Source organism: Ovis aries, chromosome 4, assembly GCF_016772045.2.
Source record: "Ovis aries strain OAR_USU_Benz2616 breed Rambouillet chromosome 4, ARS-UI_Ramb_v3.0, whole genome shotgun sequence".
Taxonomy (NCBI): Eukaryota; Metazoa; Chordata; class Mammalia; order Artiodactyla; family Bovidae; genus Ovis; species Ovis aries.
The window spans coordinates 72306500-72321916 of NC_056057.1; the positions used below are offsets into that span (position 1 = coordinate 72306500).

General features: G+C 39.8%; 1 protein-coding gene across 1 annotated transcript in view; it reads left to right on the top strand.

Annotated features, from left to right (window-relative positions):
• Positions 1 to 15417, top strand: part of SPMIP4 (sperm microtubule inner protein 4) — a 45205-nt gene that overhangs the window by 21258 nt on the left and 8530 nt on the right. The window contains exons 6-7 of the mRNA XM_004007949.5: positions 6651 to 6832; positions 11058 to 11146. Coding sequence (XP_004007998.2) covers positions 6651 to 6832; positions 11058 to 11146 — 271 coding nt within the window. The remainder of the gene's footprint in view (positions 1 to 6650; positions 6833 to 11057; positions 11147 to 15417) is intronic.

Sequence of the window (15417 nt, forward strand, 5' to 3'; positions counted from 1 at the left end):
TCCTTTTCCCATCCTATACTCTTTAGAAGAAAATCACTATATGCAGCCCACACTTAAAAGTCTGGAATTAAACTCCACCTCCTTGAAGGCAGGGTATCTGCATAAATTATTTGGTATTGTTTTGTAAGGGAAATGTGTCTGTTCCTCCTCATTTATTTAATCACTTATTTAACCAGTATAGACTCATGGATTTTACTGTGTACTCAATACTTGAGTAGCAATACTGTACTACTTTATTTTGTCATTCAAATTGGCCACAAGAGCTCTTTCAGTTGGCTTCTATGCCTATACCCCTATCACTGGGGGCATTGTGTATGAGGGTTTTTGGTTTATTTTTCTGTTTGTTTCTTTGTTTTTAAGTAGTTCGTCACTTATCACTGTGGGGCTTTTTCTTTTAGCATTTCCTTACTTTCTGGCAGTACAAGATGCTCCAAGATGCTTCTGGAGTACAAGATGCTCCAGGCTCATCCTGTTTATGTCCTGCCCCAGGTCTAGAAGCAGCCATTTCTCCAAGGAGCCCCAGCTCCTTCCACTGGAGAATGGTATTAGAATCCACTATCTGAGTGCTCGGTGTCCTTGATGCTGTTAGAGTTCCTATCAATGTTAACTGGAAATACTAAGCTGGCATTTAAAAACTACATTCCAGTTAAAGCAAAGATCTGCTCAAAAGGCTATTAAAAGTGAAGTCTAGGCTCTTTGGGGTTTTCTTTTTTAAAAAACAACTATATGAAGACCTCTGTTTTGGACTTTTCAAATTCTCTTTGTGACAACATGAAAAATAAAAAGTAGTCCATTTTTGTTGGTTTTATTTTTTTCCTCATGACCTGCAGTTCAGTTCAGTCGCTCAGTCGTGTCCGACTCTTTGCGACCCCATGAATCGCAGCACGCCAGGCCTCCCTGTCCATCACCAACTCCCGAAGTTCACTCGGACTCTCATCCATCGAGTCAGTGATGCCATCCACCCATCTCATCCTCTGTCGTCCCCTTCTCCTCCTGCCCCCAATCCTTCTCAGCATCAGAGTCTTTTCCAATGAGTCAACTCTTCACATGAGGTGGCCAAAGTACTGGAGTTTCAGCTTCAGCATCATTCCCTCCAAAGAAATCCCAGGGCTGATCTCCTTCAGAATGGACTGGTTGGATCTCCTTGCAGGCCAAGGGACTCTCAAGAGTCTTCTCCAACACCACAGTTCAAAAGCATCAATTCTTCAGTGCTCAGCTTTCTTCACAGTCCAACTCTCACATCCATACATGACCACTGGAAAAACCATAGCCAGGACTAGATGGACCTTTGTTGGCAAAGTAATGTCTCTGCTTTTCAATATGCTATCTAGGTTGGTCATATCTTTTCTTCCAAGGAGAAAGAAAATTTTAATTTCATGGCTGCAGTCACCATCTGCAGTGATTTTGGAGCCCCCAAAAATAAAGCCTGCCACTGTTTCCACTGTTTCCCCATCTATTTCCCATGAAGTGATGGGACCAGATGCCATGATCTTTGTTTTCTGAATGTTGAGCTTTAAGCCAACTTTTTCACTCTCCACTTTCACTTTCATCAAGAGGCTTTTTAGTTCCTCTTCACTTTCTGCCATATGACCTTATAGCCCAATAAGTTCCAAAGTCTCTTCTTCCTTTGACCTCAACTCCTCAAACATCTCCTTGGAAGAGCTGTGTAGTGTTTTGATAAAAATCTTGGTAGACCTGCTCAGTAGGGCAGAGTCCAGAGATAGCTCATGCCTCTAACTGAATTAGTCAAAGAGAAACTGAATCCCTTTATTTAAATGTGTATGTAGTTAAGTGAGTGTTTGATATTCTGCCTTTTCCTTATTATTTCTTCTCTATTTATGGACACAAAATGAAAAGTAATATTTATAAATCATTTAATGTAACAGGAATATAATTATTTTCTACACAGTCTTAGTTTAAAGGAATAAATAAACATTCTGGTCATTGGTACTCAAAACTTGAATGGGTTACAACTTGAAAATTTAGTTGCGGGTATAATTTGCAATTTTTTAACTAACAAAAATAACATATATACAAGATATTAAATGAAATTCCATAATATACCTCGACTCAAGAAACACAGAGTCCACAGCTTTCAGGTCTTAAAAGTAAAAAACATTTTCTTAAATCATTACCAGATATAACTTAATACTGTTTGCTAGAAAATATATATTGCTAGAATCTGAAGGGAAAAAAGTTTTGCTTAATCCTAAGTGATGATAATTAATGGGGGCCCCTCGCTGCCTTCCTAGTCCTACTTTTACCCCTTCTACACAAAGCCAGAATCCAGGCCACACCCAAAACCAGAAGATCCTAAGAACTACAGATACACATTCTGCAATTTTACTTTCTATTAAGAGGACCAATCTCAGAAAGAAAAAGGTTATCGAATTCTTGTGATTCTTTTTTGTGATTTACAGTCCATAGGGTTGCAAAGAATCGGACACAACTGAATACACACACAGAGCACAACAGCAAACTCTTGGCCTTTAGAATTTATTTGCTAAATTAACAAGTTAATCTCTGCTTTCTGGTGTCTCTGTGACAAAAACAAGATATAATGAAAAGAAATGTAATGATTTTTGTTCAGGAAGTTCTTACCAATATCAAATTAGTAAAACATGGGGTCACCTTGCCCTGGCCTCTGACCTGGAGCTAAATACTTATCAGCAGATTATTCTCTCAGAAAGAATGTAGATAAAGCAGTTAGCAGAGGGCCTGGCATGTGTTTTATTGTCATTGTAGTTAACATTTAAAGGCAAAGTTCTCTGAGCGTAATTCCTACTCATGTAGCAGTTACAATGTCTGAGGACCTTCCAAAATTGCTTACTGGGATATTTTCTAGGAACAGGGAGCAGATAGGACCATTTATTGAAATATTCATAACCACATTTCCTTAAACCACATCAAGTCCATGGGAAATGGTAACAGAAGTTCCAGATTTAATCCCACTAATTCCACATTCCCACTGGTTTTTACACCTTAGCTCTCAACCTGGCACATCCTAGAAAGAACCCAGGAGAATCAAAATGAATTTTCTACCCAGAAAAGTTGCATACATGAAAAGTTAATTAGCTCTAAGACAATTACTGCATTCAATTTACTCCATTAACCATTCTTACCAGTATGTTTTATGACTCAGGTCTCCTGGCTGTTGGACAATATTAGAAGCCCAGCCTTTCTCATTCATTCCATACTTTCCCTAGGATCTCTGTTTCTCATCCAGGTCCCCAGCTTCCTGAGTGCTCTACATGAAGGTAAATGAGCCAAGCCCTCAAGGCTTTGCATGTGCCTTGAACAAAATGCTCCCTTAGAATGTAGGTTTTACTAGCCTACAGGAAACTCCAGCCTTACCTGACTCAAGCAGACTGGACACTCTCCATGAGCACAAACATGTTTGTTCCCGATTTATTTGCTCAAACTTTAAATGCTCACTTATTTTCAAGCTTAATGGTGAGAAATTAATTCCTCTTACAAAGGGGACACAGTTCACTAAAGAACCATTGAAGCAGGCACTGGAAATATTTATCTAGAAGAAATGACAATCATTGCATAGCATATAAAATGAAGTACAACCAGTATTGCTACAGTGAAAGAGCAGTCACTACTTCTGTGTCTTCATGACTCCCAGGGACATCAGTTAGCTGGAATCCAGGAATGTCCTGATTCTGTGTTCTCATGTCATCATAGAGTTGATGATGTTATACCTTGTTCCAAGCTGTCCAGTAGATGATGTGGCACTTATAAACTGGAAAAAGGTTTAGTGGCTAGCAATAAAATAATGCTATACCAAATTCAAAAGTGTGTTCAAGTGGGAGAGCCTGCCACAAGGGCAAGAAAACCAGATCACTTTACACAAAAACAAAAATAGCTGACTGGCCTCAGAAATGATTTATGCCTGAAGTCCAGGCTTTTTCTCTTACAAATCAATCTTAACTTCTTGTGGTGTCTGTAAGAAACCAGGAACTTGTTAAGAATCTTAAGCTATGAGGTATTTCAGAGAGCCCACCAAGATGCCAGGGCTGCTGAATTCAGTACAGGTTTGCATCAGGGTGATGAGAACAGATGGCCAAACTAACCAAAAATGGCTGCTATTGAAAAATGTCCTATGATGCAAAAGCAATGAGACATTTTAAAATGTTTCTTATAGAAATTATTCTCATTCTTTCACAGTCACGCCATCCATAGGAACTTGCAAGAGCTATTATATAAATCCTGCCAATATTTAGATGGAAAATAGTGATAGAAAAATTTCAGTAACAAGACTTTCACATAAACATTTGTGGCATAACCTATACATTTATTTCAGCCTGGTAAATACAGACATCACACAGCCTTCCCATAATTTCTGTGAGTTCTCACTGTGAGTACTAGAAATGCAGTTCAACTTTCAAACCCTTTCCCTAGCTCTTCTCCCATGAAAGCCCAGAACACCTGTACTCCTGGAGCGTGTTTGCTATTCAGTTTGCATACGCTCTATTGGAGGTCTGAATTATCTGGTTATATTTTCTGGGGAAGAAACAAACAAATTTATGGTCTCACAGTTCTAAAGACTAGAAATTCGAGATCAAGATTTCAGCGTGTTTTAAAACTGTATTTTCTACTTATATATAACACTTCTCTGTTTCTTGGACTTCCTAATTTTGATTCTCCTCTAATTTAGATAACTCTCAACAGTTTTTTTTAAACCTCTGCTAGTTCTTTTTAAGAACTCTGCTTGTTCTTCAAATGAGAAGAAAATTGTATTCCTGTTGTCTTTTTAAATTGTTGGGTTTTTTTTTTCATTCAGTATACTAGCTATTTTTGGCTCTTTGATCTCTAAACAGTACTGTGTACACTGTGTAGATAAACAGGCAGTATATTTTGTTGATTGATTGCTTAAAGAAACAGATGGCCTGGTTGAGTCCAAGATGGTAAGGGATCATTTTGCCTGTTGAAATTGAATGCCTAAAAGGATTCCATAAAATGAAGTACGGAGATTCTTTAAAAATAAGATGCAGAAATGGAAAGCAACTAGAAATTCTTCCTGTAGTGTTCCAAAAACTACAAAATTCATATATCTTCCACTTCATATTTTTATATCAGTAGCAAAATATATGTACTGATAAAGAATTCACTACAGTTTATTTTTTATTTTTTAATATAAATGTATTTATTTTAATTGGAGGCTAATTACTTTACAATATTGTAGTGGTTTTGCCATACATTGCCATGAATCTGCTGCAGGTGTACATGTGTTCCCCATCCTGAACACCCCTCCCACCTCCCTCCCCATCCCATCCCTCTGGGTCATCCCAGTGCACCAGCCCCGAGCACCCCATCTCATGCATTGAACCTGGACTGGTGATTTGTTTCACATATGATAATATACATGTTTCAATGCCATCCTCCCAAATCATCCTGCCCTCGCCCTCTCCCACAGAGTCCAAAAGACTGTTCTATACATCTGTGTCTCTTTTGCTGTCTTGCATATAGGGTTATCATTACCATCTTTCTAAATTCCATATATATGCGTTAGTATATATATTGGTGTTTTTCTTTCTGGCTTATTTCCCTCTGTATAATAGGCTCCAGTTTCATCCACCTCATTAGAACTGGTTCAAATGTATTCTTTTTAATGGCTGAGTAACTCCAATACTTTGGCCACCTCAGGCAAAGAGTTGACTCATTGGGAAAGACTCTGATACTGGGAAGGATTGGGGGCAGGAGGAGAAGGGAACGACAGAGGATGAGATGGCTGGATGGCATCACCTACTCGATGGACATGATTCTGAATAAACTCCGGGAGTTGGTGATGGACAGGGAGGCCTGGCGTGCTGCGATTGATGGGGTAGCAAAGAGTCGGACATGACTGAGCGACTGAACTGAACTGAATATTCCATTGTGTATATGTACCACAGCTTTTTTATCCATTCGTCTGCTGATGGACCTCTAGGTTGCTTCCATGTCCTGGCTATTATAAACAGTGTTGCGATGAACATTGGGGTACACATGTCTCTTTCAATTCTGGTTTCCTCAGTGTGTATGCCCAGCAGTGGGATTGCTGGGTCATATGGCACTTCTATTTCCAGTTTTTTAAGGAATCTCCACACTGTTCTCCATAGTGGCTGTACTAGTTTGCATTCCCACCAACAGTGTAAGAGGGTTCTGTTTTCTGCACACCCTCTCCAGCATTTATTGTTTGTAGACTTTTGGATCGCAGCCAATCTGACTGGTGTGAAATGGTACCTCATTGTGGTTTTGATTTGCATTTCTCTGATAATGAGTGATGTTGAGCATCTTTTCATGTGTTTGTTAGCCATCTGTATGTCTTCTTTGGAGAAATGTCTGTTTAGTTCTTTGGCCCATTTGTTGATTCAGTTGTTTATTTTTCTGGAATTGAGCTGCAGGAGTTGCTTGTATATTTTTGAAATTAATTCTTAAAATAACGTTGTTTTATTCATTTAGCAAAATTAAGAAAATTTCATATGTTTTGTGATATCTATTCCACCAGAATGCTAACTCCATGAGGATAGGGACTTTGGGTCACTGTCATACACCAGGGGTTAGAACAGTACTGCCACAAGGAGAGGCCCAATAAATACTGGATGATTAAGTGTTTTCCACTGCACTTCTTTCTATTCTGTTTTGTTTTCTCAACTAAATCTCAGGGAAATCTGCTCCCCGTATCCAATTGAACACCCCTACCATACACACATCTCCCGTGGAGCCATGTTCCCGACTTTTACATCACCCAAGGATCTCTACACTGGCATTAAAGCCCGAACCCAACAGCCGTTCCCTCCCACGGTGCCAACAAAGCCTTATGATACAACAGTTTTGAAGACAAGAGGTAACATGATTTCAAATCAGAACAGTATTCATTCTTTTTATATTTGAAGTTTATTCAAAATTAAACAAAGGACCCCATTACAGACTAAATTAAATTCTCTGCAGATGCTCTTTACTTTTCTTTACAGAGCTTCCTATGATATAACCAGAAACCAAATGTAGAATTAGTTGCTTGTATTCTACTTGTATTTTCAATGTTTATTTCCTTCCCATTCTCTCTATGGTTTAGCTTTGATAAATTTCATTCTAGCTCAAGTGATCAGCACAAAGGACAACATCTGGCTCAGAGGTTCAGTCTAGACATGTGTGTAGCTGTTGTGATAAAATTGAAAAGATCATCATTGGAATAAGACTCAGGAAGTAATAAGATCAATTTAATCAATTCCTTTGAACACTCTGGAGGATCTTTTCGCAGATGCAAACCTTGGGGTCTTCCCAGATATATTTCACTAAAGAGGATAGTAAGCTCATACACCAGCCATCAATTCTATCCCATACTAGACGCCTCAAAACAGAATAAATCTATGGAGAAAGACAAGATACTAGAGGGCCAGTAACTGAAGATGACAAAAGAGGTACATGGCAGACAGAGGTAAATATTTGTTGAATGAACTTTGGTAAGACCCAAGAACTACACTATAATGCAGTTCCTCTACATGAATATTTGGACCCACTCTAAGAAGAAAATACTGCCATGATCAATATCAACCTTGGCATCGTTATTAGGAGGCAGTAAATTTTGAAAGATATGGTGGAATGTTTAAGAGCATGGACTAGGGAGTCCAACTGCATGGATAGCATTCTGGCTCTGCCATTTACTCACCACGGGCCATGGGAAAGTTTCTTAACTTCTCTGCCTCCACTTCACAATCTGTAAAATGGAATAGTCATGCTTACTTCATAGATAATAGAGATTGTGTTAGCAGCTACTATTTTTATTACATACTTTGCTATATATAATGATTTTAGTATGTGTATAGCATGCTGAATCATTCCATAAAAGGTAGTGAAAGCTATATCAAATATATAGAGAGATATTTATCTATGTACATATATATACACACATGTATCCAACAAGTCCATTCTGAAGGAGATCAGCCCTGGGATTTCTTTGGAGGGAATGATGCTGAAGCTGAAACTCCAGTACTTTGGCCACCTCATGCAAAGAGTTGACTCATTGGAAAAGACTCTGATGCTGAGAGGGATTGGGGGCAGGAGGAGAAGGGGACGACAGAGGATGAGATGGCTGGATGGCATCACTGACTCGATGGACGTGAGTCTGAGTGAACTCCTGGAGTTGGTGATGGACAGGGAGGCCTGGCGTGCTGCTATTAATGGGGTCGCAAAGAGTCGGACACAACTGAGTGACTGAACTGAACTGATATATATATGTATAGGATATCTAAGCAGTTGAAATTTTTATGATCCCATTAGGTAAATCATCAAAGTAAATTAATTTTTTTCAATCCCTACATTTCATGCAAAGATGGGCTCAATGCAGGGATCAAAGATGGGCTCCATACAGGACCTAACAGAAGCAGAAGATACTAAGAAGAGGTGGCAAGAGTACACAGAAGAACTGAAGATCCATTCTGAAGAAAAAAGATCATCACAACCCAGATAATCACAATAGTGTGATCACTCACCTAGAGCCAGACATCCTGGAATGTGAAGTCAAGTGGGCCTTAGGAAGCATCATTACAAACAAAGCTAGTGGAGGTGATGGAATTCCAGTTGAGCTGTTTCAAATCCTAAATGATGATGTTGTAAAAGTGCTTCACTCAATATGCCAGCAAATTTGGAAAACTCAACAGTGGCCACAGAACTGGAAAAGTCCAATCCCAAAGAAAGGCAATGCCAGAGAATGCTCAAACTACCGCACAATTGCACTCATCTCACACGCTAGTAAAGTAATGCTCAAAATTCTCCAAGCCAGGCTTCAGCAATGCATGAACTGTGAACTCCCTGATGTTCAAGCTGGTTTTAGAAAAGGCAGAGGAACCAGAGATCAAGTTGCCAACATCTGCTGGATCATGGAAAAGCAAGAGAGTTCCAGAAAAACATCTATTTCTGCTTGATTGACTATGCCAAAGCCTTCGACTATGTGGATCACAATAAACTATGGGAAATTCTGAAAGAGATGGGAATAACAGACCACTAGACCTGCCTCTTGAGAAATCTGTATGGATTTCAGGAAGCAATAGTTAGAACTGGACTTGGAACAACTGGTTCCAAGTAGGAAAGGGAGTATGTCAAGGCTGTATTTTGTCACCCTGCTTATTTAACTTCTCTGCAGAGTACATCATGAGAAATGCTCGGCTGGATGAAGCACAAGCTGGAATCAAGATTACAGGGAGAAATATCAATAACCTCAGATATGCATATGACACCACCTTTATGGCAGAAAGTTAAGAAGAACTAAAGAGCCTCTTGATGAAAGTGAAAGAGGAGAGTGAAAAGTTGGCTTAAAGCTCAACATTCAGAAAACTAAGATCATGACATCTGGTCCTATCACTTCATGTCAAATAGATGGAGCAACAGTGGAAACAGTAGCTGACTTTATTTTGGGGGGCTCCAAAATCACTGCAGATGGTGATTGCAGCCATGAAATTAAAAGACTCTTACTCCTTGGAAGAAAGGTTATGACCAACCTAGACAGCATATTAAAAAGCAGAGACATTACTTTGTCAACAAAGGTCCATCTGGTCAAGGCTATGGTTTTTCCAGTAGTCATGTATGAATGTGAGAGTTGGACTATAAAGAAAGCTGAGCACCGAACAATTGATGATTTTGAACCATGGTGTTGGAGAAGCCTCTTGAGAGTCCCCTGGACTGCAAGGAGACCCAGCCAGTCCATCCTAAAGGAGATCAGTCCTGGGTGTACATTGGAAGGACTGATGTTGAAGTGGCCACTTGATGCGAAGAGTTGACTCATTTGAAAAGACCCTGATGTTGGGAAAGATTGAGGGCAGGAGGAGAAGGGGACGACAGAGGATGAGATGGTTGGATGGAATCACCGACTCAATGGACATGAGTTTGGGTAAACTCAGGGAGTTGGTGATAGACAGGGAGACCTGGCATGCTGCAGTTCATGGGGTCACAAAGAGTCAGACACGACTGAGCAGCTGAACTGAACTGAAATTAGTTAATTCTGAAATTACGTGAAGTGCATACAATTAGGAAGAAATCACACAAACGTGTTGAATTTATAAAAACTTTTCAGTGCAGTTGTAGACCAGGGATTGAAGAAATAAGTTATCACCTTAATCTTCTGTTTCAAGCATCTACCTGTCCTTGACCAGTTAGTCATCTTTGGGGGATTTTAAAAAGATGAATATATTCTAATAACCCTAATAAAGTAAACCTTCCCAGGAACTAGTACTACCTTGGGTTTTCTACTCTTCCACTTATTTTAACTCTTCTTTTTTAGAAATAAGTAGAATCTTGGTTAAGAGAAGCTCTAGAACCAGATTGCCTAAATTTGAATTATTGCCCTTATTCATTGTGTGACCTTGAGAAAATTGCTTATTTTCCTTGTGCCTCAATTTCCTCATTTGTTAAAGTAGAAATAATAGTACCTTCCTCATAGCACTCAGTACAATACTAGCAGTATAATACTAACATTATAATAAATGTTCAATAAATGCCAGCCTTTGTCCTTATTACATATGGCGGTGGGTGTTCAGAGCATGCTTTAATGTGGAGTTTATCATGGGACCAGAGGAAGCCAGGCTGTATTTGGTAAAGCTTCTCCAGCTACCACCAATACCTAAAAAGCTGTATTCCTTAAATGTTCTATTTAAATACTTCTTTTGGTAAGCACATACTAACTCCATTTCTTGATATTTAAACAGAGAAAACCTAAAACAGGTGGCATAGAAATGTATTTGCTGAGCCTTCAGAGACCAAAAAGAGTATCTAGGAAGAGATTTATGATTTACCTAAGAATCCCTTTACCTATGATTTACTTAAATCACCTTTTTAAAAAAACAAAGAAAGGAGCAGTACTGCTGCCCCCTCAATCTGCTGAAGGCATCAGGCTTAGAGACTCATTCTTGCTCTGTGTGGCCCACATGCTGTTTACTAAGGGCAAGAGTTCAAACAGAGCTATAACTATAAAGCTCAAATGTGCACCCGAATTCCTCTCTACCTCCTATTATCTTGTTTGTATTTATTGCACCCATAAATCCTATTAATTAAAGGGCTGCTTTTCTGGAAAATTTCAGGTAACCCTTACAGATATGAACTGCTTGATTTTCCAATGGATTCCAAGAAGAAAGCATTGGTTTGGCCGGGTCAGCGTGTGTATTTTGATGTAAGTATCTTTCTAAATGTGTGTTTAAAACAAAGTAAAAGATGCTTTTGCATTCTATGTTTATAAAAATCCAAAAGATAGATTACTTTTATCTTTTATATGGATGGAAACATTGAGATTTTGATCATGATTCACATTTTTTGTTTGTTTTCTTAAGTGATTTTATGTAATATTTCCATATTTACAAAAAGTTCCCCACAAAATGAAGTAAACGATGACTGTAGATCATTCACTGTCTCTACAACTCTGTTCTTATGATTCATAATATATCAAGTAACTTTGAATATACATAGAGTAAATGGGAGGTTTACAGAAAGATTTGCAATTTAATGTGCCAATTACAGTAGTATCTTTGCGCAGAATCAAAAATAAAACAGTAGCCACCATTTATTAAGAAATTACTACACCCTAACTTCTTTATATATAGAGTGTCATTTGGCCCTTACAATACACTCAAAAAGTCAGTATGATCATTCCCATTTTATAAATGAGGAAACTGAGGCTCAGGGAGTTGGTAACTATCTCACAATCATAAAACTCAGGCTCATGAGACTCCAGTCTCTGTTCTTAACCTCTCTACCAGGACTCCACATAATACAAAGAGAACACTTTTAAATCTCGAAGGAAAATATATATTTAAAAATAATAATAGCTGACATTCACTGGCCAGTTAGTTTGTGAGAGGCAATACCAAGTGTTTTCCATATATTATGTCCTTGCATCTAATAGTCTGTGAAGGAGGCAAGAAATAATGATGGAAACCTAGAAACATTTGAATTTCTCTGGGAAAGACTACTGTGGCAGGCCAGAGTGTGGTCACTGCAATGTCATACAGTCATCTATGAAGTATCTGTTTGTTTTTTGTAAAGTTATATGTCAAGAAAAATCCTCAAATAATCATCTATCTGACTAGATGACTTTTATTCTTTCAAGCAAAATCTATATCAAAGTAACCTAGAAATATGAGAAGTTCTTTTTCTTCCAGTTCCTCTCATTTCTACCTGCTGGTTAAAATACTGCTGTAACTCGTGTCACCCCCCTTGGCGATCTTGATTAGCACCCCTTTACCCCCGTGTGAATTCTGGTGCTTTGACGGAGCTTCACTGACCCTTTGCTTCTGGCCTCCCTCCTCTCTTCCTTCTCACAGCCTGGCTCTGTTCACTGGTCCCTGAGCAGGTTCACGGCCACTTCCTCTTCCTGAAATGCTCTCCTCTCTGTCATCTCAGACTTGCTCTTTCTTCAAGGCTCAGCTCAACCGTCGTTTCTGTTGCATAGCAGAGAGTGGACCAAATTAGGAAAACTGTGTTCTAGTTCCTGCTGTATCTGCCATGTGTCCTCTAATGGGCATGCTCTCTGTTCACCCTCTTGCCACCTTTGCTTTTCCTCCATTCTGTCCCAGGCAGCCTTCCTCCTACCTGCATCCTCTTATGCCTTCAGCTTTCTCTGTTCCAAAGTCCTAACTAGATACCAAAGAAACGTATCTCTGCCACTCTCTTACTTGCTCTCCCTCCTCTATTCATTTCATATGCAAATGACAAAGTTCCTAATCACGGCTTCTTAATGTAAAAACAGTGCTGACACAATGACATGAAATATGATCCAATAAAGATCCGATGTGTCCCCAGTGTTAATGTCTCTCCAAAGAGCAAAGTGGTCTCCATAATAGACCTCTTCTCTCCATTAAACCTTAGTAAGCCCCACCACTCAAGACTAAAACAACACATTACATTTAGTCCTTTTTTTTAACATGTTATGACTGTATTAATTCCTGTTATTTTATGGCAGTGTATGGAGTTTTTGGTGCCTAGCCCAGGGCACTTAAAAGCTGGCACGTGGTTTTGCTTGTATCAGGTATTCAGTAAATGTTTATTAAATAATTTACAAGTTTCATAGATTTTTATCAGCTCTGCTGGGAATGTAACAACCATTTATATAGCACTCCTCCTCTGAGAATGTATTCCAAATTCTAAACAACTAACAAGGCTATGGTTTTTCCAGTAGTCATGTATGGATGTGAGAGTTGGACTATAAAGAAAGCTGAGTGCCGAAGAATTGATGCTTTTGAACTGTGATGTTGGAGAAGACTCTTGAGAATCCCTTGGACTGCAAGGAGATCCAACCAGTCCATCCTAAAGGAGACCAGTCCTGGGTGTTCATTGAAAGGACTTATGTTGAAGCTGAAACTCCAGTACTTTGGCCACCTGATGCAAAGAGCTGACTCATTTGAAAAGACCCTGATGCTGGGAAAGATCAAGGGCAGGAGGAGAAGGGGACAACAGAGGATGAGATGGTTGGATGGCATCACCGACTCAATGAACATGGGTTTGGATAGACTCCGGCAGTTGGTGATGGACAGGGAGGCCTGGCATGCTGCAGTTCATGGGGTTGCAAAGAGTCAGACACAACTGAGCGACTGAACTGAACTGAACTGAAACAACTAACATACTCCGTTGTAGACTTAGAGTGTCTGCTGAGAGGTTAACATCTCAGAAGTTGGAATTTCTTTCTACTCTACTTACCTTCCATATTAGAGCCTAACTTTCACCTGTTAATAGTATAGTCAACCTAAAGTGAAAGTGATAGTCACTCAGTAGCATCCAACTCTGCGACAGCCCGCCAGGCTCCTTTGTCCATGGAATTCTCCAGGCAAGAATACTGGAGTGGGTAGCCATTCCCTTCTCCATGGGATCTTCTTGACCCAGGGATTGAACCTGGGTCTGCAGGTTGATCTGCCTGCATTGCAGGCAGATTCTTTACCATGTAAGCCACCGGGAATCCCCCATGTTCAACCAATGAATACCTATTGAGCGAATGATCCCCAGCAATCCCTCTCTCACTGTCCTGGCAGTATTACATTACCTAACACACTAAAAACTGGCTAACTCTCCACTCTCAAAAGTTTCCTGACCCTTTAAATTCTTCCCAAGATAACTCAGGCTATAATGAAATTTTACATTCCCTATTTTCTTCCTCTGTGCCTGTGATTGCATTTCAGTAGATCCCTGCTGTTAGATAGAACAAACTGTTGTTCTTCATTCACTAAGCCATGTCCGACTCTTTGCGACCCCATAAACTGCAGCACCCCATGAACTGAAGACTTCCTTGTCCTTCACTCTCTCTTGGAGTATGCTCAAACTCATGTCCATTGAGTCAGTGATGCCATCCAACTATCTCATCCTCTGTTGTCCCCCTCTCCTCCTGCCATCAATCTTTCCCAGCATCAGAGTCTTTTCCAAAGAGTTGGCTCTTTGCATCAGGTGGCCAAAGTATTAAAGCTTCAGCTTCAGCATCAGTTCTTCCAGTTAGTATTTGGGGTTGATATCCTTTAGGATTGATTGGTTTGATCTCCTTGCAGTTGATCTCAAGAGTCTTCTCCAGCACCACAATTCAAAAGCATCAATTCTTTAGGCCAGATTAAAACACAGAATTAATCTTGCCCCTCAGAACAATATTTGAAACAAGCTGGCTTTTCAAATCATGATAAAGAAATAAAGAGGGTTTTATTTAGACCTGGATAAGCAGGCCACATAATCGTGAAACGTTTATAGAGCTGGTTATTTAATACTTCTGGAGACAAATTTTTACCAAGTGACTTTTATCATGACTACTTTAAGTATGTAAATGGGGTTCCCTCCAGTTTCACAGGATCGCAGTGAGCAGTAGCCCTTAGGCCCAGAACTTTAGAATGCCCATGCTTTATAAGGCCCAGCTCTGGCTAACTGTGCCTCTCCTTGTGGGGCAGAAAGTTTATGGGGACAAGAGGATGTATCCATCTAAACCCATGCTCCCCAGTCTCTTGCCCCAGATTGATGCTGGACTGCACATTCCCTGACAAGTGGCTTTGAACCAAGTTTCAGGCCCTTTATGGGGTCTCTTCCCCAGGTCCATCCTCCCAGGGGTTGACAGTGCTGCCAAGACAGGTGGCCAAGAGGTGGCTCTGTGCTGGAAGGGGCGGTAATAGGTATATGGAACTTGAACTTAAGGGATAGGTACCCTCGTATAAAAGGCACCTCATAGTTTGGGATGGAAGTGGGGGTAAGAAAGTGAGGTAAGAAAGCAGTCGGGCCGGGGGCTAGCAGTTGGCTCTTTCTGAGCCACCATGTCCCAGTGCAATACTTGGGACAGCCTAAGAAGATTTGAAATAGTCTAAGAAGTCTAAATTTGAACTGGTCTTCCAGGTAGTTATGAAAGTATCTTATCAAGGTAGGAGAATGAAACATACTTACCCGACAGTTTATTTGCTTGATTTACAAATTGAACTATTTAGACTA